General features: G+C 41.1%; 1 protein-coding gene across 4 annotated transcripts; it reads left to right on the top strand.

Moving 5' to 3' along the window:
• Window positions 1-128: 128 nt before the first annotated feature.
• fbrs (fibrosin) lies at window positions 129-26,777 on the top strand. 4 transcript variants are annotated; one of them, XM_084937133.1, is made up of 18 exons: window positions 129-1,928; window positions 4,956-5,123; window positions 5,391-5,417; window positions 7,200-7,229; window positions 7,417-7,465; window positions 9,130-9,454; window positions 9,570-9,778; window positions 11,671-11,906; window positions 11,994-12,038; window positions 12,146-12,253; window positions 13,838-13,903; window positions 14,052-14,093; window positions 14,493-14,564; window positions 14,660-14,798; window positions 15,866-15,946; window positions 16,082-16,165; window positions 20,991-21,207; window positions 23,829-26,777. In XM_084937133.1, the coding sequence occupies exons 1-18, from the start codon at window positions 1,626-1,628 to the stop codon at window positions 25,372-25,374; spliced, it is 3,747 nt and encodes a 1,248-aa protein (XP_084793259.1). In that variant the 5' UTR covers window positions 129-1,625; the 3' UTR covers window positions 25,375-26,777. The 4 variants fall into 4 exon arrangements, with proteins under 4 accessions (XP_084793259.1, XP_084793257.1, XP_084793260.1 ...); XM_084937131.1 differs by having other exon boundaries at window positions 11,668-11,906; XM_084937132.1 differs by having other exon boundaries at window positions 130-1,928; window positions 9,573-9,778; window positions 11,668-11,906.
• The last annotated feature ends 962 nt before the right edge of the window (window positions 26,778-27,739 follow it).

Below are 27,739 nucleotides of genomic sequence, written 5' to 3'. Positions count from 1 at the left end.
TTGAAAGAAATATTATATATTATAATTTGGCTCTTTAAAAATCTTCTGGGTGTGGAGCTTCTTTATGAAAACTAAAAACCTGACAGGACATCTCGGTCTCCATAGGGTGGCAGTAGCGGAGTAGCAGTACCAGCGGAGGTACCAATCAGCCTGCCTGATGACTGAGGAAGAAGAGCGGAGCACACAATGCACTGCACGGTTGACAAGGGTTGTGTCTCCCTGGTTTTCGCGATAAATCTCCAGTTCAGTACAAACTCTCGAAGAGGCAGCAGTGGAACCGACCTGTTTCTTTCTTTATAACCTACACACTGGATTTAGCGAGGGAAAAAAAGAATTCGGTGACCGGAAACGACGGCGATTGGTCAAGCTTCTCCTAAACATTGGATTACAGAGGCTGCATGAAGGAGCTGCCCAGCCCAACGGGGCTCGGCCGACACCCTCGTTTATGGAAATCGACCCCGAGGCTTTGATGCTTGGGCCTCGGTTTTTTTCCTTTATGATGGAGGTGGAACGACTCAACAGTTTTATGTGAAGGAGAGGGATATTATTTCGTGGATGATTCGTAGAATAAAAACCCGCTTCCGTATTCTTCCTGCTTCCTCTTAAAAAAATTAGAGATAGTTGGTTGTTGCTAACAGCTGGATTGGCTAACGCTGACTAGCATCCATGCTAATGTTACGTCTTTCTTTTGATGCGACTCAGCTACCACTATCGGCCATCAACAACCCGACAGGAGAAGATTTTGCCCTCTTGGCTGCTGATTATTAGTTATATTCACACTCCACAGCCCGGCTCATCAGTGTTTACAGAAACGTTTTAAGAATAAAGTTGTATTCTTAGTTTGTCTGGCTTATATTATTATAAATTGAATTAGCCGCGTATAGGCTAACTGACGTTCGCTAACAGCAGCCATTTACTATTTAAAGTAAAGCAGACAGCTCTTTTTATTCCTCGTAAGGCGTAAATTAGAGTAACTGTCAGAATTAAGACGTTCAGTTTCACAGTAATATGCAACGTCTCGTAATAGTCGTTATCAGGCCTGGCTAACTAGCTAATCAATTTGCTACTAATTTTGTCAGCGTGTGCAGAAATTAAGGAAATCACAAACAGTTTGTTGATTTAATCTGTGCTGAAAACAGCATTATTTTCAATCTGTTACTCCTGCGGAGGAAATCTCGCCCTGCTTTGGGTGTAACACAGCCAGACTTGTGTTTTATTGTTTACATGTTTACAACTTGTGTGGTTATCGCTTGGATTTCCTGCTAGCTAGCACGCTAGCTAACGTTAGCCGTCAACGAGACACAATCAGCGATGTCCTGACATTCGCGTTAATGTCGCCGATGTTTTGAATTCCCATGTGGATGTAAGTTTGTTTTCAGATTTCAGAAATGACACTAACATTTCGCCGAGAGAACGGCACTGATGCCAGCAGCATACTGCTGTCAGAGGACGGTAAATAATAGCCACTGGTTTCCATTAACGCCATTTTAACAGAGGTTCTCGGAGAGGGCCTGTGTGGTGGTGTTTTTATTCGCGGTTCGGTACCTTCAACCGGGCCGGGACTTGCGTAAAAAAGTGCCTTTGGGAATCTCACCTAAGTTGCGAAAAGGAGGTGTCATTTGAACATGGAGGGCCCGAGCCGAAACACCGGATTCAGGCAGAGCCGGCGATCCCGTTCCCAGCGCGACAGGGAGCGGCGGAGGAGGCGAGTGGATCTGGCCGAGGAGCGGGCCACATCCCTGTCCTCGGGCTCCGATCGGGAGGCATGTGGGACCAACAGCGTGCTGGGTCCCGGTGGGAGAGAGTGCCGACCAGGGTTTGGCAGACACAGGCCTCCACGCCGGAGGAAGAGGGAGTCTGTGTCCTGCGAGGAAGAAATCATTGATGGCTTCGCTATTGCGAGCTTCATCAGCTTGGAGGCTCTGGAGGTGATTGTCATAATTTGGTGTTTTTTACACCCCACTATCAGCTGTCATTCATGTGTACTTTCAGTGTTAGTGTTTGGTGGGGATTTGGCACCCTCCTTTCCTCTAATTTATTAAATAATCACCATCCTCGTAGGTGGTTGCTTTAATTCTCATCTTTGTAAATTAAATCATCCAAGGGTGTGAAGGGCTGCAAATTGAGCCCCTAAAGCGTGACAACAATCCACTCCCCAATCCTCTGATGGCTCCTGGAGAGGCCTCAATTATTCATGATCTAATTTTTAGAGGTGTTGATGAGCTGTGAAGTGGCCTTTGTAGATAAAGCAAGAACAAGAAATACATTAAGAAAAGATCGTTTAACTATTTTCTGAGTTTGCGCTGTCACAAAGCTTTTCTTCAGACACTCAAGATTTAAAGTCAGGATGCATATCGATGTCAGTGCCTCATATTGAATCCAGTTTTGATTCTAAAGGTGTTAAATAAACCAGTAAATGCAGATAATACTGACTCTCTGCCCCCAAGTCACCCCAAAATGCCCATTTTGAGAAGAACAGTCCCTGATATGTATTTGATGGGTTTTCTGGCTCAAAATTAGGCCTTTGATGGGTGACTACGCGCATAAGTATGACTGATTCCCATATAGTCATAAAAAGTGTATGTGTTTCCTGATTTTTCCCTATGTGATAAAAAGCATGTGCCAAAGGTAGGTCAAGTTAAACCCAACTTACAAAAAAAACTGTACTGCTTTGGTCCTTTGGTGGAAGACCAATTTTTTGTATGTAGCAAAAAAAGTACATTTTATGTTTAATTATTTACAAGATGTTGGCATGTGGTAATTTGTGGATAATCTTTGATAGTAGTTTAATCTGCCTTTGTGCCGATGCTGATATCATTTGCGTGCGTCTTACATCTGCATCAGTTTGAGGAAGCAAATTATTTGCCAATAGGTCCCGCAGTAAAACTGCCCATTCACACACATACAGCTGCGCTGTTCTTCTAGGTAACTTCATTTTACAGTCAAATGGACCCATGAAGTATCTGAAACTGCTAACAGAGAAAAAGGAAAGAGACCTGCCAAAAAATTTACTGCTCTATACCAATGAAACGTTGTAAGTCCCTTTTGTTTAAAAAAAAAAAAAAAAAGCCATATCCTGTCTGTAGTTTTTCTGTAAAACATTTTTAAAAAGGGACTTTTCCAAATTAGACAAACAGACTGTGTTAGTTTGCATGAATTTACCTGCAATTCATGCTGAGTTTATTTGCCTTTTTAAGTGTAATCTAAGTAGTTTTGCTCAAAATGACCCCATGGAAGCGACTATTAACGATTGGTCTGTAGTTAAGGCACACAGTTTGTGTAACTTTACTAATCAACTAACTAATATGTTAGTTTTCTTTTTAATTTTGGCCATTGAAAACACAAATATATTTAAACTTGAATAAAAGTTAGGCCTAATATAAAATACAACTCATTAATGTTTTAAATGTGGGACATACAGTGCTGTATGCCAGTCAAATGTTTTAAAAAAAACAACAAAAAACTAGCAATTTTTAGATCTCAGGTATAAGGAAATGTATATTTAATGTGGCTCTTTTGGGTGAAGGAAAATCAGCATAAACTAAACTTTTATAAGTGGGTTTAATTTACTCCAGTTTAAAATGCATTTTTATTTTTCAAATAGCTGAAAATCACATACTGCATAGCTTTTGCGGTAAGCGTAGGTGAACCAGTCATGCTTATTTTTTGCAGTCACTCCTGAAAGACGAGAAATATCCTGCATATGCATGTCATATCAGAGTTGTGCCTTTGGTGGTGACTAACAGTGATCAGTCCGGATGTAGTTAAGGCAAAGAGTCTGTGGGACCATACTTAACAGAAGTCTGCAGAGTTTCCTGTATTTTAGGACTGACTGTAAATGGCTATTTCTGTCAAATAAGATTTTTTTTTTTTTCAAAATTGTCAACTTAAAGCAAAATCAACATCAACTTTCAATGTAATTTGATTGATTTGCTCCATTGAACCTTTTCACCATTACTCTCTTTGACCTTTATATTGTTTGTGACATTCCAGCAACTGGTTAAATTTATCAGCAGTTTTCTGAAAGAGTCATTTTTCCCTGTTTAAATAATTTTGTTGTTGTAATTTGTCGTTGCCTTGAGGGCTGATACTTTCCAACAGTTCGTCAAAGAAAGGCAACAAGGCTGAATAATGATTGTTTGTAGCAGAGATGCGTTACTCGTCTCACGGCTCCGCTGATTTTTCTTCTCACCGCTGGGGGTATATAAGTAGGGAAGATAAATGGCCAGAAAAATTAGAAACCATGTACACTCCTTACTGTAGATTTTTCTCAGAAAGGTATTGATTAAACTCTTGAGTAATTGTTTAGACTGTAAGTTGTTATATCAGTTTTATTTTTCCTCTATAGAGAAATTTTGGTTGCTCTTAAAGACACGTTAAGTTCTTTTAACCAGTTTAACAATCAGTTCCTTTTTCTCAAGCAATTTGGACGTTTTTCTTCATTAAATGGTCCAAATATTTCAGTCAAATAAGGTTGTTACCTGTAGTTATTCCTCAGACTTATTGTGAGCCAAGAAAAATCTCATACATATTTATTTATTGCATATCAGAGTTTTTATTTGCTTAAAATGTGCTGTTGGGGGGTGACTGCATACCTAAATATGATTGGGTTGCATGTAATAAAGAGGGAAAAAGTATTACCTTATATTCTTTGGTAAAAAGTCTGTATGAGTGAGCTGGACACCACAGGTAAAAGACGCCCTTTGGAAGGGAGGTCATGTACAATGCTTCAGTTAAATATATTGTCAAAACAAGCAATATAATTGAGTCCACACACAAACAGCTCCAGTAATATCCTCATGCTGGCTCATCTTTTTTTTTTTCTATTTTTATGAACAGCAAAAATTAGGACTAATAAGCCTGTAGCTTGCCTTTGGGTCTTTGGCCTCAGGCTTACACATTAATGCTTATTTATCCACATTTAAATCCACATTTTTTTCTCTCCTCCTTATCAGATGGACTGTTCTTTGAAGCCCAGTCAGCGAACTGATATGCTGGGAAGGAGGAACAAGGGGAAGAGAGGGCCGGAGGAGAACGGCGGAGGGCCGCTGTCAGAGCCGGAGGAAGGAGCCCCGCCCAGCAGCTATTGGAATAATAGTAGAAATAAGAGAAGAAAGATAGAGGTGAAACTGACTTTACTAGCATGTTAGATGTCACTGAGATAATTCCTAATCAAACACACCATGTTTATACTTCTGTAGCGGTAATCACCTGTATATCCTGCTATTGAGAAAATGACCTTGTAAAACAGGTTCACATTCACGCTCTTGCACGAATTTTGACAACACCCATCGTCCAGGCAGTCCAGAGTGATTAATCACATCCATGAAAGGTTTAGAGCTAACTGAAACTCACTGAAGCTTATTTTATTCCTTTTTTTCCCCCCCCAGGGGCAACCTTTGGAGACTGGCTATATTGTAAGTTTCTTTTCTGCTAATGTCCAGTGTTTCCCACACAGACTTTATTTGGGCATGCCTCATTTACTAGACATGAAGCTCTACACAGTATAGCCTGCCATTACTTAAATTGCACACTTTTATTTCTTGGCGTATTAACAGTGTCATAATTATAACATTTGTATAAATAATCCGACATAACAATCTTTCTCTACTCTGTCCATGAGTGCACTGCTGTAAAGGAAAAGGCTGCGCTTTATTTAGAACACAGAACATATTAAATGTTATGAAAATATCCATTTTATCATTCGTGACAAACATTATCTGTATGTCATAGACTTAAAAATCATGTGGTCCACATGGTAATAAGGAGACCAAATAATTTAAAATTTCTGAAACTATTACAATAATACTTGATGGAAGAAATAGTGAAGTAAAAATATAAATGGAAAAGGCAAAGAAAAAAAAAGTTGGAATCCATGTATTTCTGCTTGCATGTACACAGGCATACGTGGATGTGCAGACTGTGTCCACTGATGTGTTGCAAAGCATGCCCAGCAGGTTTTCGTTTCCATTAGATTGATCTAATCTCTTCCTGTTAAGATCAGTCTAAATAGTTGAGCTTGTTAAAACTCAAACTTGAGATATAACTGGAGGCATTTCCCCTGGAAAAAAAAAGGGTTTAGATTTATTGATCTACTAAAGTAGATATAAATCCCTTCTGGGTTGCATTGGGAAGGCCATTCAGTGTTAAAAACATGCAGAGCTACCTGCTCGGGGGGGGTCCCTTGTGAATATGGGAGCAGCCAAAAATAGACTTACGCTGAGGGAATGGGATGATTGATTTACATGAGGACAATCCTGCTTGCTCTCATTTTAATCCCTCTGATGTCTAAATCATCATCTGTGACAGCCCCAACTCTAGCTCCTGTCCCTGTATTACGAGAAAGGCAGAAAGGACTTTAAATGTTTGTTTTCTTTGGACACCTGTTATGATGTGACACTATAACAGAAATACAACAGGCAGAGCTGAAGATGCTAAGAGTGACCAGGATGGACAGGATTAGAAACGAGTATTTCCGAGGGACAGCTCAGGTTGAGCAGTTTGGAAACCAAAGTTAGAGAGGTGAAGCTGAGGTGGTTTGGACATGTGCAGAGGAGGGATAGTGGATATACTAGGCAGGAGGAAAAGAGGAAGAGCTCAGAGGAAGTTCATGTAAAGGAGGGGACACACACACACAGGGTTGGTGTGACAGGAGGATTCAAGGGGTGGATGGAGGCAGATAATCTGCTGTGGCAACCCTTAAAAGCAGCAGCCAAAATAAGAAGAATTGTCATTTAGAATGATTAGTGTCTTTATCCTGAGATAACAAGACTTTGGAGTTTGGCTTGAAAGTGAAGCTGGGACGAGAGGCAGTTTATTATCACTCTATTTATTATCATAACGTGTACATAATCTAATTTATTTAAGAAAATGTGTGCCCCACAGATATAGTTTACTTTGCGAGTCATGTCACTGTGATTTAAAAAGTTAATTTGAAAACATGGTAAATGAATTGGAAAATGTAAAACCGGGAACACGGTGGGAAATAAAACAAATGACTCTAAAATATGAGGAATCAAGGCAAAATATTACAACAATGAAAATTAATAAGCAAACGAATAGAATAAACCCCACTAGGTTAATATTTTAAAATATAATTCTGTGGGGAAACACTGTTGTGATGAAGTTGGTTTACATTCATTGGCTGACGTATTCTAATAAACATAAATGTTTTTTTCTGCCCTATTTTCCTCTTTCAGTGTGACACAGAGAGTGACACGGGAGACAAGGTGTGTGTTGTTTACCAATATTCTTATCAAGAGTTTCCATGTTTGGTTATGTTTGTGTAGATAAAATTATTATTATTAGAGGGATCCTACCACAGTCATGTTCTCTTCGGTTGTAATCTTAAAAAATGTGTGTTGATTAAAATGGAGACTCGTTCTAATAAAATCCTCCTCTTGTTTTCCCGTGTAGGCCTCCGACAATGACATGGATCCAGTGTTCACAGTCAGCACTAGGAAAGGTTTGAGAAATTTACTATTGCCATTTCTTTCCTGCTGCTTTACATTCAGGAAACGCTGAACTGATGTGTCAGTCAGTGGGCTCCCACAGGGCTAAACTTAGATCTTAACAGAAAACGAGTTAAACAGGCTCAATTGTTTTCGTTCTTTTTGTTATTACACAAAGTGGAGCTGATTAAAATCTGCAGATAATGAAATGAGAGAATACAGACATGTGCTGCATACGGAAACATGAGGTGGAAGGAAACGTTAGAAAAATATTTTGGAGACCTGGAGAGGGTACAGAAGATGGTATCGTCACTGTCTGAGACTTCTTTTAATCTCCAGCAAAGTATTGTTAGATTTAAAATAGAACCCACTGGCTTTTTGTTTCATTTAACTCAGTTTATTTTATTAAGATAAGAAAATACCATCTTAAATACAAACTAAAGAAGACAAAGAGCCACTGCTACTCTGCATTAAAAGGAGCTGCTTAAGGTGGTTTGGGTATCTGACTCAGACAACACCTCCTAAATGAGGCGTTTTACGCATGCCTGCTGTGGAGGAGACCCAGAAAACGCCTTCTTATCCCCCACCAGAAGAAGTGGAGGAGCTGGCTGGGTGAGGAGGTCTGGGCCTGTCTTAGACTGTTAGACTGAGACTCTGATCCGGACCTGGAAAAGTGATATAAAATGGATGGATGGATAAACCCATCAGTGGTTATTCAGTTTTGTTGGATGTATTCATCAAAGGAACAATTATGAAAACAATTATAAACATAAATGTGTATGCTTTGTAAACCTTTCAGAAGCTTAATGGTCCTGATCAGACTCCTCCACTCCCAGTATCACAGTCACAGGTAGAAAGGGGTGCATCCAAAGTCCTTCTAGAAACAAGTTCAGCCACCCCGGCAGCCCTTCTGTACATTTATTTAGATGCCTTATCTAAATTAACTTTAATTTAAATGGTCATTCGGATATAATAAGCTGCATTTCTGCAACCACTAGTAAAATATGATTTTAAAAAATCATTTTGTCATAACTTATACTTGGTGTTTAGTTTCATGACATGACTTATTTCGGCAGAGACACCATGCTAATTCTTGTTCTGGACAGGAATTAAAGAAAAGCCAAGAAAACGGTTATGTTTTTAACCAGTTTTGTTAAATTAACTTGACTAAACTTGGACATAACAGTGTCCATCAACACAGCAAGCAGGACAAACGCCATCTCCCAAAGATGTTCCCATAAATGGCACCGAAATGTTGTTAGAGACGCAGCAAAGATTTTTAACTGTTTAGTTTCAAACATTTACCCGCCTGTGGCAGACGGCTGATCATCTTTTTTTCTGCTGCATACTCAGATCCAGGTCCATGTTTTTATGGTTAATTGATTAGGTTATTAAAAACTGTGTACCGCTCGGTCTTTGACTTCTAAGGAACATGAGGCTAAAACATTGAGATGGCAGTTAGTTTGCAGGAATTCATACTGACAGTGGAGGTGGGGGCAAAAAAGTATTTAATCAGGTTGGAACATTGGATTGTTGCGTCCAAATTTTTTAACTTTGGGTTTAATCACACTCAAGTGGTCAAGCCAGTTTTGGCTCTTCTGAGGTTGTTTTGCTTTGGAAGACCTTTGTCCTTCCTGCAGGAGTTGAGAAATTGCTGACTGGTTTTCTCTTCTCTCAGTTGTCGATCCCGCCCCTTCAAACATGGGCTCATCTGTGGGCAAAAGCTGCCCGTCTCTGCCGGTGCGCTTTGGTGGCGTCTCACGGTTAATGGTGACTCCACGGGTGTCTGGGCTGGAGCGAAGTCAGGAGAAAAACCTGGAGCCACACTTCCCTGAGCCGGTTTCTTCTTCTACCTCTTCCCCCTTCTTCCCCGGCCTGCCTTCCCACTCCCCGGTCACGGTGCCCCGGTCCAGCCCAGTCAACGGCAGCCGCCACAACAGCAGCCCCCCGCTCTCCAAACCCAAGCCCTCTTTGCCCCCTCGAACTCAATCCATCTACAACAGGTATGAAACATACTGAAAACTGAAGCTCAATTTCTTCTTTCATCCCTCTGATGTTGTCTTCTACAACTCTTTGGCTCAACTGTTGTGTTTTGTGTTTGTGTTTTCTCGGCGGCAGCAGCACCCCAGTCAAGCCTCAACCGTCTGCTTCATCTGTCGGGACTTCCTCATCTTCCATTCTTCCCCCCCCTCCTTCCGCCAGTGTTTCTCTGCCCTTCTCAAGGGGCTCAGGATCCTCAGGGCCTCTCCGACCCCCATCCCGAACCAGCTCTGGAGCATTGTTCACATCCTCACCTGGCCTTCCTCCGCCTCCACCTCTGCTGCAAGGTACAGCTCACCCGACAGAAGCGGGCACAGCAAAACAGAAATGCTTCATTTCACTCTTTCAGTTGTTTATGGGAATGTGATGACTAATGTGTTGCAAAAATAAACCAAACCCAGACTTCCCCAGGCGGTTGTCTGGGTTTGTCTGGGGTGTTGAGGAAGTTGTGTATTGATGAACTGAGATCGGGTCTCATAAGCACAGCATGTGTTGCATAAAGTAGAAGTTGCATGTAAGTATCACTTCAGTAGTTGTAACTCTTTTGTTCATGTATCTGTGAGCTTAACTTTAGTTTGTGTTTCCCACACACATACCTGGTTTATTAACCTTTAGGAGTATTTGGCAACAATTTTAGTTTGTTTTTTTTTTTTTTTCTTTTCATCTGGCAAAAGGGAATCATGAGCAACCAGCTCTTATTTTGAAAGTTGAGCCATCCTTTCGTTCTCATGTTTTCAGCTTTGTTTATGGCCACTGTGTTGGTTGTGGTGCACACCAATTATCATTGTTCTCACAGCTCTGTAACCATTTATACAGACCTGGCAGTCTTTTCCTAAACGATGGGTGTCACAACTCAGAGAAAACCTCAACTTCAGTACTGTCACAGGAATAGAAGAAGTCAAAACAGGAAGCAGAATGATTAGAGGGTTTTTTTTTTCTTTCCCAAAGCTGTTGTTTCAGTATCTCCCCCTCTTATAATCTCTCCGAACTCCTGCCTTGATATAGAATTCAAATGACAGTAAAGACTGACCCACTTGCACACTTGTCTCAGCCTGGTAAAAATTAGCAGTAACATAACACCAAAGCCTGGTGCACGCCCGCATATTTTAAATTTTTTTTTTGTCACTCTTGGTGTGCCCAACCATTCGTAAGGGCAACTGCTGTTGCAGCTTTCATCAATATCTATTAGCTGCTTCCACAAAGAGGATCTTGTCCACTCTGTGATATAAGTGCAAACCCTTGAGAAAACCTGGGCTGTAACAAGTGTTTATTTCCACCCATAGTTTTTATCAACAACCTTTTTTTTTTTTTTTTCCTGACATCAACAAGACAAATAGCTAAATAAAAACTGAGGCAGGAGAACAAAAACTATGATGGCACGAAAACACGAAATGCAACACGAAATGTGGCAGAGAGATGAGATCCAATCAGAAGTAATCTGCTTGTGTGGTAAGGTTAGACGTGTACATTTGAGCTGCCCTCAGGAAATCTTTTCAACTAGCGCCCATGCTCCCTGTTTCTCACGAAAATGCAACAAAATGACACATGGACACATTTTGTATTTGATGCTGAGGAAAATAAGACTTTAGAAACTCTATGGAGGAATTCTCACTGTTAAAAACACAGCAAACTTTTACACTTTATATTAACTGAATAAACTTTATATTTAGTCTACTATAAGCTTATGACGTTTAGTCCACTGAAACTGAAGAAATTTAGTGTCTTAAATTCTGATTAATTTATATCTTGATGCACAAGCTCACGCAAAAGACCCTTAAGAGTCAGCTACGTCGTAGGCTCCGCATAGATTCAAGGCAGAAATCTAAATAAGCTTGATTAGAGCTTGAACTTGTGGATGACTGGTTGGTGTGCGTCTATGCTGAACTTGCAAGCAGCTACAGAGCAGAATAAGGGCTACCTGTGCCAGATGCAGTTGTGGTGGTGTAATTAGAGTTCTTCTGCTAGATAAGACTCCCTGAAGAAGCAGGTAATGAATAATTTGGTGCTTGATAAACAAAATATTCACAGATCAGAAGATTTACCTCCACACATCCCTTTTAAGCATTGTTTGAATTTCTGAACTTGACCGCCAGTGTAAACAGAATTTTATGTTCTTTAATTTATTTTCTTTGTTTTATCCCGTTACCCTCCACTAATTACTGCCTCGTTATTCCAGCAGAGCGTGAGGGCAGACGCAGCGTCCCCGGGGCTGAAAATAACCCGGCGGGCCGCTCGACTCCAGGAGGCCCAGCAGCGCCGAGCTCCACGCAGGGCTCATCGAGCCGGACGTCTCAGAACCAGACTAGTATCCCGGCGATGGCGTTCCAGTTCCATCAGCACAACCACCAGCACCAACACACGCACACGCATCAACACTTCACGCCCTTCCTGACCCCAGCTACGGCGTCTCCGATGGTGAGAGACTCTGCTGTTTTACTCCTGTTTTAAACTCCACTGCAGCTGGAATGTGTTGACCCATCTCAACTGTTTTTGTCTTTTTAGTTCGATAAGTACCCAGGCAAGATGGACAGGCTGTACCGACACACTGTGAGTATCTGAGAATAGCTGTCAGGGCATGGAAACGGGAACTAAAACTGTAGGCGTATTTTGAAAGTTGTGTACCGGCCACTAAGGTGTGTTTGTGTTTGTGCCAGATCTACCCAACGTACACGCCGCCCTCAGTGCAGGGTATTCAGATTCCTCCTCCTCCTCCTCCTCCTCCTGGGCATTTCAGCTCATTGCAAGGGGCATTTCAGCCAAAGGTGAGGAAAACTCTCCTTGTGTCTGTGTGTTAGCATGATGTTTTTGTTTTGTTTTTTTCAGGCGATAACTTCCACGTCACGGTTTATTTGAGCTCCCTGCGATGACAATGTCACAGTGTCACAAGCACTAGAGGCAAATTTGCCAACAATCCAGTTTTTCCCAGGTTTAAACAAGGAAGCTTATATTTTAAGCTTCCTCGTTTTGTTGTTTCTCCCAGAAACTCCAGTAATTTCGACCAGTAACCTATCACACTCAAGTTGGAATAACCATAATAAATGCATCCGTTTGCCTTGGGGCTCAGTCACACCAGTTCTAGAGGTCTGTGTGAGTGATCCCCTACTGTTTGGAGAGTTGCTTGAAAGCAAGTGCAAATAATTTTAATAACTGTACAATTTACAGGTGCCAGGTTTTTGGTGATTCGCCCTCTCCAGCAACCACTGGCCAGATGCACATTTTTGCAGCCAGAGCGTCACTGATAGGTCCCTAGTGTGTGACTGAGTCCTTATGTGTTTTATTTGACAGAATTTGTTTGATAGAATTCAACACTTTCAGTGCAACCTGGGAACCCATAACCTGATTAAAATGGCACGTGTGCAGCTAACCTCTGCGCAGGCAGAAGAGTTAGATGCTGAATAAACTAGTTCACTGTTGACCCATATGTGCGATGTGTTTGATGTGTGCCACGTCCCAGCAGGGAAACGGCAACTTCATCTCCCCATTTGAAGCTGGTGGTGGTACAACCGCTAAAATGAATTGCAAAAGGATGTTTTGTCATAGCGTAGAGGTGCAGGCAGATGATTTCCTGTAAAGCAAGAAATGTCAAATTTTTGTTATGAAGTAATTAAATTTAAGTGCCTTTGTTTTTAATAATGTTGATTGACATTTTGCTAATTTAATCAGAATGCCTGAAGCCTGTTTTTTGGTCATTTTCATCTGTTTACATGTAAATTATGTGTATTTGTTGCCTGTTGAGCTTAACGTGCTTTTTGAAACCATTGCCAAATGTTGATCGTGTACTTGACAAATCTAAATCTTCCTTTTATGAGAAGGAAACAACTTGAACTTAATTTGAACCTTACCAAGGACGTCCAGGTGGTGTTAATGAAGGAAATCCAGTGCACTGTGAATTTGTCTCTCATCCACTCAAACAATTTTGGTTTAGAACTATATTTCAAATAAAACTAGATGTAGAAAAAAATAACATTTGCAGCCAATTTTCTACCAAATTAAGCAGCTGAAAAGGCAGACCAGACCAGAGTGCAAAAAATATTTATTTAAAGTGGCACATTCCTATTCTGCATCAGTGCGTTTATCTGTCACATCAAATCCTGGATTTTCAAATCTAAATGTTGACAGGTATGACTAGAGGCTAGTCGAATGAGCAGCACTCATCTAACAGCATGGGTGCTTTAGTTAACTGTGACTTCCTAAGGCTCTTCCAGTGTCTCTTGGGTTTGACCTGGCTGCATTAGTTACAGTAAAAATACATTAATGGTAGCGCTAAGAAAGCAAAGAATAACGCCGGGTGTAGGCTGTGGCTCATGTGTTTGTGCTGTTTCAGTGATAGCCTCTTTGTCCCTCAGGGAACGGGTCCTGATATACAACGATTTGGGGTTGTGCCTTCCCACCTGCAGCCCAAAGACCCCAGGGTAAGGACACTGCGCTTTACTCTCGCGATGGCAAATTTGCAGTATAGACTAGGATGTGCTGCAGCACAGTCACTACAGCAGAAACTACTCCTGAGAAAGAGCAAGATGTGCAGATTAAAAGTGGTTTTACACTTCTCTTCTCTTGTAGCTTACTGAACACTTTGGGACATCAACATTGAAAATCACAAATGTAAGCAGAAACAGATGTTTTTGAATCCCTCTGCTCCTTTCAGTTCTTTAGTCTGCATCACTGTCTCACAACTTCACGCACTCTTTGCACTAATCTCACTTGTAATCTTGACTGCTACTGGTCTATTTTCTGCTCTTGCACACTCGGTTAGATTTTTCAGACCTAGAAATTATGCTATGATGTATGCGGTTATTCTTTTCACCGCCTTTCCTTTTTTAAAAATATATACATAAGCTGGGCCCCAGATTTTAACTTTATCTCCTGCTGCAAAACCTCAAGCTTGTATGGAGGTTAGAAAAGATATTCTTGAACTGCAGGATCTGCCTCTGTGTACAAAGGCTTTAAAGTTGTAGATTCAAGATTTGTAGAATAACACAGTGTCTTTTTTGTGCTGTGCAGAAACCAGGAAAATGGTGTGCTATGCATGTTCAGGTGGCCTACATGATCCACAACCATCAGAGAAAAGTAAAGGTGAGTGTCTCTTACTGACATCATGTGGGGAGAGATTTAATTGCCACTATGCAAAGATGACAGTATGAGGTTTAACTCTTCTGCCCTTCATTCAGCTCATGCAGGCTGATCCTCACAAACTGGACTTCCGCAGTGACCCGCTGGCCCGTTTTTCTGGAGCCGGCGGACTGGGCCCAATGCCCTTACCTCCTGCTCATGACCTGACCAGACCTCCCAGTCTGTTCTCAGCTGCAGGTGCATGCCTTTTAATGTTTCGGTGTCCCAGCTGGTAAAATGTAATTTATTTATGTCTGTGCACAGATTGTTGCTGTAAATAATGTGCAACAAGACAAACAGGATTCAGGCTGTCGGTGTCTTTAAAATCTTAATTCTTTGTGGATTTAATGGTTAACAAGTACAAATCTGTGCTTTAAACTAGCGTGTGAACATTGCATTTACAAATCCAAGCTTCTTCAGTTTCCTCACAAATGAATTTCTCGTATTATGCCAAGAAATTTAAAACTACATAAACAAAAATTATAAATCCCAGCTGTCACATCCCTAAGTAAATACTGCTAAAACTACAACTTGTTTGCTATTGCAGCTGTATTGGTGTTTAATGGATTTTAAGCTAGTCAACAAAGTATATGCAACATCTGCAAGTATTGGCCTGGAATTGCACAAGATGGCAAAAAACACAAACAGTGGTGATAAGACCAAGACGACGAACACCGAAGAGGAAAAACGAATCAAGAAAAACCCCTCAAAAGATTTAAAGTGAAAACAACAATCAAAGCTTGGTGCATTTTAATTATTTAAAACGAATAAAGCAAAATTTACTAGTTTTCCTAGATAATATCAATGTTATATTCCTTATTGATAATACAATTATATTAAAAGTATACCATATAAAATGTTAAATGAATGACGTCACTGTTTGCAACCAGAGCAGCAATCAAAAGTTTGTTGGTGTTTTTTTAAAATTCAGTTTGAGATGAGTTTCCTCATTTCAGTTTAGTTTTTATTTTTTTTTTTTAAGGTTTTGTTTTAGTTTTGTTTTTTGTAGTTGCGTTATTAGTAGTTGTTGCTTTAAATGTTATAACTGGGACCAAAAGAGTGAGCTTTAGGATGATGGTGGTGATTCTGTGGTCAGTTTAAGAATACTTTTTCAAACTTATCAGCGAATCAGGGCCAAAGATGTGATCGGTTTCACATCGGTGTCCTTCTGTAGCTTTGCTGTTTGGTGTGTGAGTAGCATATTGAGCTTGATTTGAATATTCTTGACATATTTTTTGTTTTGTTTTATTATCTCTTTCCCTCAGGTCCAGTCAATCCACCCTCGGCTCCTTTCATCTCTCCATCAGCGCCACACTCCTCTTTCCTCGCACCGACTCCACACTTGGGTAAAATCAGTTCAAACTTGAAAGATTTTTATTTTTAACTCATGATGAACAGTAACGTTTTTTATAAATGTTTAGTTGATGAAACCAGGATTTTAGCTTGTTGTTGTAAAACTGTTTTTAATGGTTGTGTTTTAGATCTGTATGGCCGATCGCCGTCCTTCACCCCGCTGGGAGCTCTGGGTTCTGGTGCCTTTGGAGGACTTGGGAGTCCAACACTGGGTCAGTTTCTCAGCATCTCTACACCTGATGTGCAAAGCTTAAAGGATCAGTTCAGAGTCTTTCAAATCTACCTGAATGTAGCCCTCACATGTCACACGGATGTTGTGTGGGCTTCTTAGTTCTTACTTCCAAATCAAAATTAAAGGTGTAAAAGTGCCTCTGCTCCACAGTTTGGCTCAGTCCAGATAAAACTGAACCACAGCTCGGTGTCCTTGTAGTGTGGGGAAAGTGTTTTTTGGATGGTTCACGCTTGGTCTAACAACATTACAACAACAGTTAATATTTTCTCATGAGCCAATAGAAGTCTTGCCATTGTCTATGAGGGACAATGGTCCTTTCAGGTCATGTTTCAGGTTGTATTGAATAAAAAAGGAAGTCTATCCAGTCAGATCAACCTTAAAACCCCAACAAGACCAAAGGAGCGTTTATTTATAATTCTCTTAGCGAACTAAAACCTCTGAACACAAACCTCATCGCACACCGCTTTGTAGCTTGGCTACTAGCAGACATTTTAGTCTCTAACTACATAGGTAACCCGGAATGTATTCACCACCCCTCACGTCAATCAGGAATATTCTTCACTCCTATTCATTGTCCCGTTAGTCACTCACCTCAAAGTTGAGCGTTGGGACCTGCCCTCCTCCCGTCACTAGTAATAGTTTTGCTGGATTTCATTGACCTCTCGTGGCTTACTGTTGACACCACTTGAACCTTTATAACATTGACATATACAGCTGGGCTCCACCTCACTAATGGTGGTGTTGGTTTAACCGATGCTCAGTAATAGTCTAAAACCTAACAAACAAAAACACTAACTCGATGAGCGTTGGTGTTGCTTTTCTTGGATTCCTTTGACAACATGTTGGCCTCTTAAATAAGTTCTTGAGCTAAACTGTTCTGAGCTGCGTTTTGGTCACTGTAATCGTTCCATTTCACCACACAGGCCAGTAGGTGATCTTTTCCTAAAGGTTCAAAATCCACAGTTTGTGCAAACATCGAACAACACTTCAGCAGTCAGATGAATATAATGAATTGGATGTCTTCTCCCTGGCTGTTGTACAACAGGTACTGTGTGCTGATAACCTGATGAAATTATCAGGAAGTATCTCAGCTCTGTGCCTCGACAGGGAAATGCTGCTTGGGGAAGCAAACTGTCAAATATCTGTTTGGCTATCTCAAACTACTGAAGATAAACTTGGAAATTCATGTGGATTTTGCCCCCTCGTGTTTTAGTGTAGTCTCACATTTAATGGCTCATGTAGACAGGTGGGATAATTATAGTCAGCAGCAATTCAGCATATGTGTGACATGTGTGTTAAAACAGGTATTTAAATATCCAAACTGATCCTTTAAGTCCTGCTTCAGTGTGTGAGCTTTCTTAATGGTGTGTGGAGTGTTTCCACCTGGGTGACTGAGTTTTTGGAGTCTGTGATGATTTAATTTAATTGCCAAAGAAACATCTTAATTGTTTAGTTTAGTTTAAGGACAGACCAAAACTAGTCTTCACTCATGTAGTGCAGCGAGGGGCTGTCACGATACTTGATGTCAGCTAGAGGTAAAGTTGCAGGATTGGGGAGTCTGGAGGTCTCCCGTTGAAGGATGTGAAGGATTATAGGACAATTGTAGTTTGAGAAAAAGTCACATCATTGCAATTCTATCAGTCACATTGACCTGTAATTTTGCTTAGAGCCTTTCAGGCTGAAAACTGGCCTGATGAGGGACGACTGTAAATGAAAGCACGACTGGTCTGAATGCTGTTAATGCTGTTAGGTCTAAGTTATTATTCTAACCTTGTGCTATCAGAATATGGGAAAAAAATTCTAATGAAATTCTAACAAGCTTAACAAAATGGCTTAAATAAGGATTAAAATTATATAAAGATCAATAAAATGGAATACAATAAAACACCTGTATTATATATTATGGTAATAATAAACAAATCTGGAATCAAAATAATACAATGAAGTAAAAAAAAAAGCACAGATTTAAACAAAAACATGAACTAATATTATAGTATAAAATAAGATATTAAAATTACTTTTACTTTAAAGAACTGAGTGGTTTTTCTAACCTTACTTACCAGATGTTTCTGTATTTCCTTATTTCTGACTGTTTAATAAACAAAAAATGTATTTTATTCTGAAATAAGTGAAACTCCAATTAAAAACAAAAAAACAAAACAAAAAACTTTCTTTCTTTTTTTTTTTTTTTTTTTTTAAATCCCAACAAATTCAACTTAATTATACTACTGGATTTTTTTCCCCTGTATGTGTGTATATTTAACAAACAAAACACAAAACAAAAAACAAAAAAAAACTGAGAACTACCCAAGATGCTTGGCATCTTTCCTCTGAGGAAAATAACCAGAAGTATTATTTATTTATTTATTTATACATTTATACTTTTTTTTTTTTTTTTTTTTTAATGGGCTTTAATTTGCTCAAGCATAAATACTTTTGGTCTATCAAAAATCTAAAAATATCAGGTTAATGCCCAGACAACTTAACAAAGACCTCTTTGCTTTAACTACATGTGGCACGGTCGTGGTTGCTTGGTATGTGAGGCCAGTTTTAATTCAGTTCAGTTTTATTTAATACAGCGCCAAATCACAACACCAGTCGCCTCAAGGCGCTTTATATTGTAAAGTAGAGCCTACAATAACTGACAGTAGATCAGCTGTGCAGTGTTGACACTTCAGTCACATTTTGATTTTTGATTTTGAAATGTGACGTTGTCGTGCCACCACTTACTGCAACACGTAAGATTAATTTAATCTTTAAATTGTAAAAACATCTGTCTGGGTGTGTTGGGGCATTTACTGTGCTAATGGGACGACGATGATGAAAGGAGGAGGAGATGGTTTTGAGTTGTTGATTTGCACGACTGCTGGTTCACTCTGATTGGAAGCTTCTCTTTATGTCATAATTGTGTTTTCATGCATATAAGCTTGCGTTTTCTAACCTGAGGTGGCCTCCCCTGCCTGAGGTTTTACTGATTGATTTGATCTGCAGCTGCTACTTCTTTTATATTTACATTTAACAGTCTATCTGCTCCTGTGGTGTGGGTGTTGGGCTAGCCGTTAGCTTCAGTAAAAACAGAAACTGAGGAGGTGGCTGATAAACATTCAGCATAGCCTGACACACTCATAAGAGAGATTTATGATGGTACCTGGTTACCTTCCCTGAAGCCAGTCGGTATAATTTGGGGAACTGAGCTCCTGTAACCCAGCCTCTCATTACTACTGTCTGTCTGTACAGCTTTGAGTGTTGACTAGGTTTGAATTTTTAACACTCAAAGGTCACAGTTTGGTATTTAACTTAAATTTAGGCTCATTATTTGTGCAAAATGTAAAGATTGTTAGTATACCCGAGGGGTTGTAAAGTCAGATAAATTAAGGTAAACTTTGAAGAAAGATCCATTTAGAAATGCCCTAAATTAAGTTGACTATAGCTTCAGAGATGCACAAACTTTTTTCAGCATCTGTTTTTGATTAAACTTTATTGTAAGCGTCCAAACAGACTGTAGAGAGACGCACGGTGACCGGCTGACTGACTCAACCCATATATTGTGTGGATTTGGCTGCAGGAAGGCCAATTAATATTACTGAACACTCATATCTATTAGATATTACCACATCTATTATTGAAGCTGTAGAAAATGTAAAAGGAAAAAAAAGCTTGCTGAGACTAGGCATAAGACTAAGCTTTACATGTGCTACAGCTGAGTCACTGCTGACTTCTGTCTTCATACAAGGTTGGCGAGGGAAAGTTCACACAACTTCCTCTAGTTTATATTCTTCCTGTCCTGCTTGGCCAAAGTGTACCGTCACGGTCCAGAGGAGGGGCAGGAGCCTTGTTCCCTCTCAGACAATGTGAATTAAAATAATTAAAAAAATTATTTCTGGACATTTTATCCAATGAAACAAAACCTACCCTGGCTTTAAGTAAGAATTTAACTGAAAATCCATCTTATCATGGATAATAACATAATAACAGCTTTAGATACCAGACTATTTGGATATTATTTGGTTGGTTTAGAGATTACATCCCCAGGCCTATGTTTTTACTTTCATTATTGGTACAGGTTTTGGGATGTTAGCCAAAAGTTTAGAGTTTAAACCCTGAGCCGTCCTTTTGCTTCTGAGCAGGGTAAACTTGTCTTCGAGCTCGGGCCGAGGTGTTTGTCATCACCTGATGCTTTTCTCCCCTCTTAATGCTTTTCTTTCCTGTCTCATAGCACAGCTACAGCTCAGCAGTCACTGTCACAGAGACATGCTGTGCTGGGCTTTGTCACTGATATGCAAGTAAAAGGTTGGATGCATTAATTTGAGTAACGAGAAAGTCAAGTCCACCATGAACGTATGGATTTCTGTCCAATTGGAAAACAATCAGGGTTTGTTGGGAGGTCGTCCCATTGTTTAGTTGTGTTTGATCAACTAGACAAAGCTGGGCGAGTTAATAAAAGTACCCAGTACTAAACTATATCAATTAAAGGGTTACAAGAGGTTTGATTGTTTAGCAAGGGTCAGTTTCTTTTGAAGATTTCCTTTGTATGTGCTGCAGAAGAGGGTGTTGAAGGAAGTTAAGCGTTAAATAACTGGACTTGTTACTGAGAGGTGTTTTTACTGCTTTCAGTTTGAACTGCTACTTTCTAAAATAATATTAGATGCTAACAATAATACTTGGTGTAAAGCATGTGTTTTTACAAGCAGTAGATTGTAGGACTAGTGTTATCAAATATTTAATGTGAAAGTCAAAGGTGAAGATTTGCCTTTACGTTAACCTGTAATGTTTTCTAACATCAAAAAAATGTGTTTCATTTGCAGCCGGCTCCGTCTTTGGTCCTAAAGACTCACCAGCCAGTGTAGTCGGGGGCTTGTCTACCCCAAACCATCATGATCCCTGGAACCGTCTCCATGGTGGCCCGCCTGGATTCTCCGCCGGACCCAGCTGGGCTAAAGGAGCAGATAAGAGGGACGAGAGGGAACGAGTGAAGGAAGGCGAGAGAAGAGACATCCCTCACATCAAGGATGAAAAGGACAGGTATGAAATTAAACTGGTTTTAAGTCAGTGTAGGTTCTAAGTCATCCAGGTCATGGGAATCTTAACTGCTTGAGTTAAGGCAGCTGGACTTTGATGGGGAGTCTCAGGTATTTGGCGCTTATTAGGGGTTGTCACCTTGGAGGTGTTCCTGAGAGTCTTTCACTCTTTAAGTAAACTACCAGCCATCTACAAGTCTTGAGATCTATTCTTACATCATTTACTTGATGGCAAGGTTGGTTCGTCGACTTCATGAAACTAAAAGTTCATTTGTCTTTAACTTAAGCCTTTAAGGCTTATTTATAAATAAAACAATACATTTTTTCTGTATTGTGCGGCATTATTTAGTGTTAATCTCGTCTCTGCAGATAGAATGCAAAAATAATCACTCTGGGCCAGACTAAAAGCATTTTATTCCACAATGAAGCATTACAAAGATTGGACAGCTGCTGGGCTTAACTGTGTTACCCCTGTTGGGTATAGTAGTCTGTAGGTAATGCCTTTGATGGTAAGGAGGCTGTAAAACTTGAGTTGGTTTCAAGTTGTTGACTTGCAGTAAGATGCCTCAGGGGGATCAATGCAGTGCATGTACAAAAAGTTATGTCCCCTTCGTTTTCAAAGCTATCCACTGGGCACGATTGGATGGTGGGTCATATGTTGGACTTCCCTGTTCCATGGTGTCCTGCTTGTTTTGCTTGGCTTTCACTCACAAACCCAAACACATGCCTATGACATAAGATACAAATGCACAATTAAGTCTTTGACGATGGCTAAAAGATTCATTCAGTCATTTTATTTTACATGCATGAATACAGTCATGTTGGAAACCCACAAATATTCGCCTCTAACAACCAACCAAACAACAAACAGTACAGCCGATACCTTGAATCAAGTTACAGTTGCATATATTGACTTACCAGGAGATCCACAGAGGTTTAATACATTTCAATGCTGCCTTTATTTAAACTACTTTTTAAAAAAAATATCTGTATGCTTGACCGTGAGTCGTTGCAGGCCAGCCAGCAGCAGGCAGAGAAGGGAACGGAGAGGAAAAACTTCTATTGAGTGTGTGAATTTACTAAATTACTGAACACGTTTGAGCTTGCATTAAAACCACAGACAGACAGCTGTTTATTCTAACAGTGGTGAACACAGCGCCCTTTAACAGCTGAGGTTGTGGGAAGGGAGTCTCTCTTATTGTGTTAGACAAGTTATTTACCTCGAGAAAAGTGTAAACAGTTACCAGCAGGTGCAGGGGAGGGAAATAATTATAGATCACCTGCTGAATTTGTAAGTTTGTTCACTCATAAAGAAATAAGCAGCTTCTAATTTTTATGGTCATTTCATTTTAGCGGAGAGAGACAGAAACTTGACCAAAACTCCAGAAAAAACACACTACATAAAAATTACAAATTGACTTGCATGTCATTGAGGGGAAAAAAGTATTTGATCTCCAGCTACCCAAGCAGAATACTGGCTCACATAGATTGTAATCCCAGTCAATCAATTACAGATACTCCTGCCCTCATCTTGTTATGTATAAAGCACACGTGTCCACACGTTCAATTTCTTCCATTACACCATTTTGGTGAGAAAATAGTGCTGTCAAGAGATGTCAGGGAAAGCTTGTAGTCCTGCAAGAAGCTTGGTGGGAAGGTGGGAACTGTTGGTGCGATTATTCAGAAATGGCAGAAACATAAAATACGTTTGCAGCCCAAAACTGCACGGGAGGAGCTTGTTAATGATCTCAAAGCAGTTGGGACCAGTTAGCAAGAACACCATTGGTAACACACTACACCATGACCCAAAAAGCACCATCCCCACAGTTGAGCACGGAGGTGAAAACATTATGCTTTGGGGCTGTTTTTTGTGCTAAGGGTATGCGACGATTTCACCTCACTTAGTGGCCAATGATTGGACCCATGTACTGTAAATTCTTGGACGAGAACCTCCTTCCCTCAGCTAGAAGACTGAAAATGGGTTTTCCAGAATGACAATGGCCCAAAACGTACCACCAAGGCAGCCAAAGAAGAAGCACATTAAGGTCATGGAGTGGCCTAGCCAGTCTCCAGACCTCAGTCTTATAGAAAAACTGTGGAGGGAGTAGAAGCTTCAGGCAGCAGCCAAGACACCTATTGGATTCAGTTTCTGTAAAGAGCAGTGGTCCAGAATTCCTCTTGAGATGTGTGCAGACCTGGTGACAAGCTACAAGAAACACCACTGTGCTTGTCAACAAGGGTTTCTTCACCAAGTACTAAGTCATATTTTGCTTGAGGATTAAATACTTATTAAACAATCTATACTTTTGTTGAATGCGTATTTTCTGGACTTTTTTCCAATCTTGTGTCTCCCTCCACTAGAATAAAAGAATCAAAAAATTAGAGACAGTTCATTTCTTTTAAAGTGAGCAAACTTGCTGCAGTGTAACGTTCACAGAACTGGAAACTGAATTAAATTGTAATCTATGTGGAAAACTGGTGTGGCAGGTATTAAGCTCTACTGCTTCAGGCCTCCAGTTTTAATATTAAAAATACAAATATCAGGAGCTTGAATGTTGTTTAAATATCTTCCAGCCGCTTAAAAATCTAGCATGCCCTGAACTTTGTATGCTTTTTGTTTTGCAGAGACATGCTGTACGGCCCACCTGTGAGGATATCTCCAGTCGGTCCTTCCTATAAGCCCCGCAGCAGCACCCCAGTCTCACACATCAATGGCCACAGCAGCACCCTGGGGGGGACCATTGGACCTATTGAGGACCTGACACGCAGCTTAAATAGAGACAGAGACCGCGATAGAGACAGAGATGTGGAGAAGAGGCCAGTGCTGTCTGCGTCTTCAAGGGGGCCTCCTCTTGGATCTTCTTCTTTAGTAGCAGACAGGGACAGGCCGCGGTCTTCCTCATCTTCTGTGCTCACTCCTCCCCCACCTTCTAACCGCTCAGCCCAATCTCCCTTGGACCTGTACCCCCGCTCAGTGGCTTCCACACCGCACAACTCCCACAACGAGCCCTCGCACTCCCAAAGAGACGGTAGCCTTCCCTCTTCCTCCACTGCTTCCTCTTCTGTTTCTTCATTGTCTCAGACCAAGAAGCCTGATCGGACCTCGACGCCCCAGTCCAAACCTTCCATGCAAATTCAAGTGAAACAGGAGCGGAAGGAGGAGCCGGAGCACATCCCCATCTCCCACCATCCCCTAGCACCCAGCCACAGCTTTGACCGCCCCAACAGCCATCCTCACCACCCCAGTTCTGGCACCCCTTCTTCTTCCTCTTTATCTCTGACTCCTACTCCAGGTGTCCCTCTCCCACCACCTACTCCAAACCCACCTTCGCACCAACAGATGTCCCTGCTGGAACGCACAAGAACCATTGAAGCATATCTGGGAGGCGCAGTGGGTCCTGGAGGGTTGGTAGTCGGTCCTGGTGGTGAACGTTTTCCCCACGGTCCACCTCAAGGACCATCGCAGGGAGCACATAGCTTCCCTTGGGACCCGTGGAGGGAGCAGCAACATCAGCATCGTAGGGAGGCTTTAGCATTTCGGTCAGACCATCACCTAGCCCTGCGACCTGAACATCACCTGGCTCAGCTGTTCCGGCATCAGCGCCTTTTTGAGGCAGAAAGGGCCGCTGTAGCCGCAGCAGTGGTGCCCCACCCACAGCCTTCTACCTCTAATGCCTCCTCCTCTGCTGTTCGCCCCGACTTCAGCCTCATGGCGCATCCCTTCGATCGCCATCCTCAGCTCGGACCCCCAGGAGGTGGGCTGATGGACGAGGAGCAGCGGATCCAGATCTTTAGGGAAGACTATCGTAATTTAATGCACCTGCACCTCCCTCCTGGCTCTCACCTGTCCAGCCCCTCTCACGCTGCTACTGCCCCTCACCTGGATCAGCTTCACCCTCTCGCCCACTCTCTCCCTCCGGGAGCTTCTGGTGCTCACCAGCACCACCCGGGCTTCTACTCCCGCCTCACCCCGCTCATCCCACCCCACATGGCCAACGGTATCCTGGCAAAGACCACGGCGGGCTTGGTGGGACCTCTTCAGGTGGGGGCGCCGCCTCCGCTCATTCCGTCCGTCACCAATCGGTCGGCCACGCCCCCCCGCAGCTCTAGACTCGCAGGTCCAGGTGAGCTGGCACTGTACAGCGCCCACAAAGACGCAGAATCCAGATAGTACAGGGACAACACTGGAGGAGATTAAGGGAAATGTCAGGATCACTGTGCTGCTCTCAACTTGCCCCTTTTCCTCTTGCAGACTACTAAACCCCGACCTTCCAATTACACAACCAAACCACCCCCGCACCCCTCCAAACAATGTTTAAAAAAAACAAAAAAGGAAGGAGGTGATGGTAGGAAGGGGAAAAAGCAAGGCATGGAATAAGCCCAATGGTTCTATCAGTGCAATTTAAAGGTACATGGTTTCTGTGCATCCTTGGTGTATTTTTATTTTATACTGAAAGTTTTCAGAAGAGGCAGAGGACAGCTTTTTCATTTGTCAGGTGAATTATTTTCCATACTTTTTTTTTTTTAAAGCAAGCCTTTTCCACGTGGATTTGGAAACGACTTCCAGAGGGGCTAAATGCCCAGGGGTTTGTTTGTCCACGGCTTGGTTAATTTATGGGATACTTCAAAGCCCTCCGCTACATGTATCAACCCTGCTTTTAGGTGTTGTGGGTGAGGGTTTATTTTGGAAATACAGTGGTAAAGTGGTCCTCTCTTCTGTTTTTGTTGGTGTGTCACTGTGCAAAGACAGATTACTGATGAGACCATTTCACGAAGATCATTCAGCATCGTACCTCAGTTTCCTGCTTTACCCCCCAAAATCCAACTTCAGACCCCTCAGCTTCAATTTTGACATTGTTTTGAAAAAACTTTTTTGTTTTTCTTTGTTGGTTTTCAAAGGATGAATGGCGAAATGAACTGTGCTACACTGTGAACACAGTGTCTTTAGAGCTTCCTGTAAGTGTTTCCCAGTCTCCTCTTGAATATACGAGCAGGACCAGATTATAGTAGTCTAGAGAAATTGCCTTTGTAATTATTATTCTTAACATTAATTATCTTCTATAATAATAAATATATTCACTGTTATGTTATTTGTCATTGTTTTGGGTATCAACCAGTACTCTGTCCCCGGGTAGTAATGTTTCAAATCATGCAGAAAGGCCTGCTTCACAGAAAACTCTTCAGTGCTTGTGAACATTAAAGCCGCATCCATCGCAACCTCTGGCCTCTTCAAGGATCTCGTCTGTGACTATAATGCTAAGAGAGAGAGAGAGAGGTTTGCCTGTGTGTCTCACTGGTTGTGTGTGTTATATCCATTTGGGAGTATGGGAGCCTTGTACATTGAACTGTCGAGTTGTTTCTTCAACAAAAGTAAGTTATATACACGGATAAGTGGGACGTGTGCTGAAGAACTGAAAAGGAAAAAAAACATATAAGGACTGTCAAAAGACAACTAGCAGTGGGTATCCTGAGAGGGAAAAGACTGGGTCGATTATTTTAATATGACCGTTTTATACCTTTCGAACCCCTCCCCTAGAGACCACAAAGAATAATTATTAAATGAATTGTTGTTTACACTGTTGTGTGCGTCTTTTGTCCTGAATCTTTAAATACACCTGCTGTACACTTCGTTAGGTAGGAACCACCTCGCCCCCTTTTACCTTCAGAACTGCTTCTTTGTGGCAGAGGTTAATCAAGATAACTATCCCCCTCACCATTACACCCCCACCAGCAGGTGAACAGCGAGGAAGCACGGCTCCGTGCTTTTGTTTTTATGCCAAATTCTGATCCTACCATCTGAATGTTGCAGCAGGAGTTGAGATATTTTTCTGTTGTCTGATTTTGGTGAGCCTAAATGAACTGTAACCTGTTTCCTGTTGATGTTACCGTTGCCTTTCTATCAGTTTGAAGCAGTCTGCCATCAATAAGGCATTTTGACCCAGAGAACTGCTGCTCAGTGCAGCTCTTTATGGTTTACAGTGAATGGTCTAAAGGGATGGTTGTGTGGGGGAAAAACTTCAAGGAGATCAAAACGGGTGTATGTAACAAAAAAAAGAAAAAAAATAGCCAGTGATTGTTATTTAAAAGGATACAGGCTACATACTTTTTTCAATAGGAAAATATAATTAGTGACTTACAGTAATCACATTTTAAAATATAAATATATAAAAAAATAACCACTGTTCATCTTTATATACTTTTTGTCAAAGCCACAGGGAGCCACTGGAGATGGTCCAGGTTCACACCCCCCAAACTAAACAATTCATTATTAATGGAGCAATCGTGGAAACAATCAGCATATTATCTTAATTTCTCTGAACCTCAGTTGGGGTGGCGAGCATGGATATATGTGCAAAAATGTTTAGTCCTGAATCCCTTGAGCTATGAATTTAAAGGCCCAGAAATGAATAGTCATGGAGGAAAATGAAGAATTTCAGACAGAGGACAGGTTTGTTTATTTTCCCTACTTAAAAGTGTAGCTGGACCTTAGGAAAAATTAAATTAAGAGGTTTTGATATTTATAATCAAAACAGGCT

The sequence above is a fragment of the Perissodus microlepis genome, chromosome 8 (assembly GCF_051167445.1).
Source record: "Perissodus microlepis isolate ML-2025 ecotype Zambia chromosome 8, ASM5116744v1, whole genome shotgun sequence".
Lineage (NCBI taxonomy): Eukaryota > Metazoa > Chordata > Actinopteri > Cichliformes > Cichlidae > Perissodus > Perissodus microlepis.
This window is presented reverse-complemented; position numbering and strand designations above follow the sequence as displayed.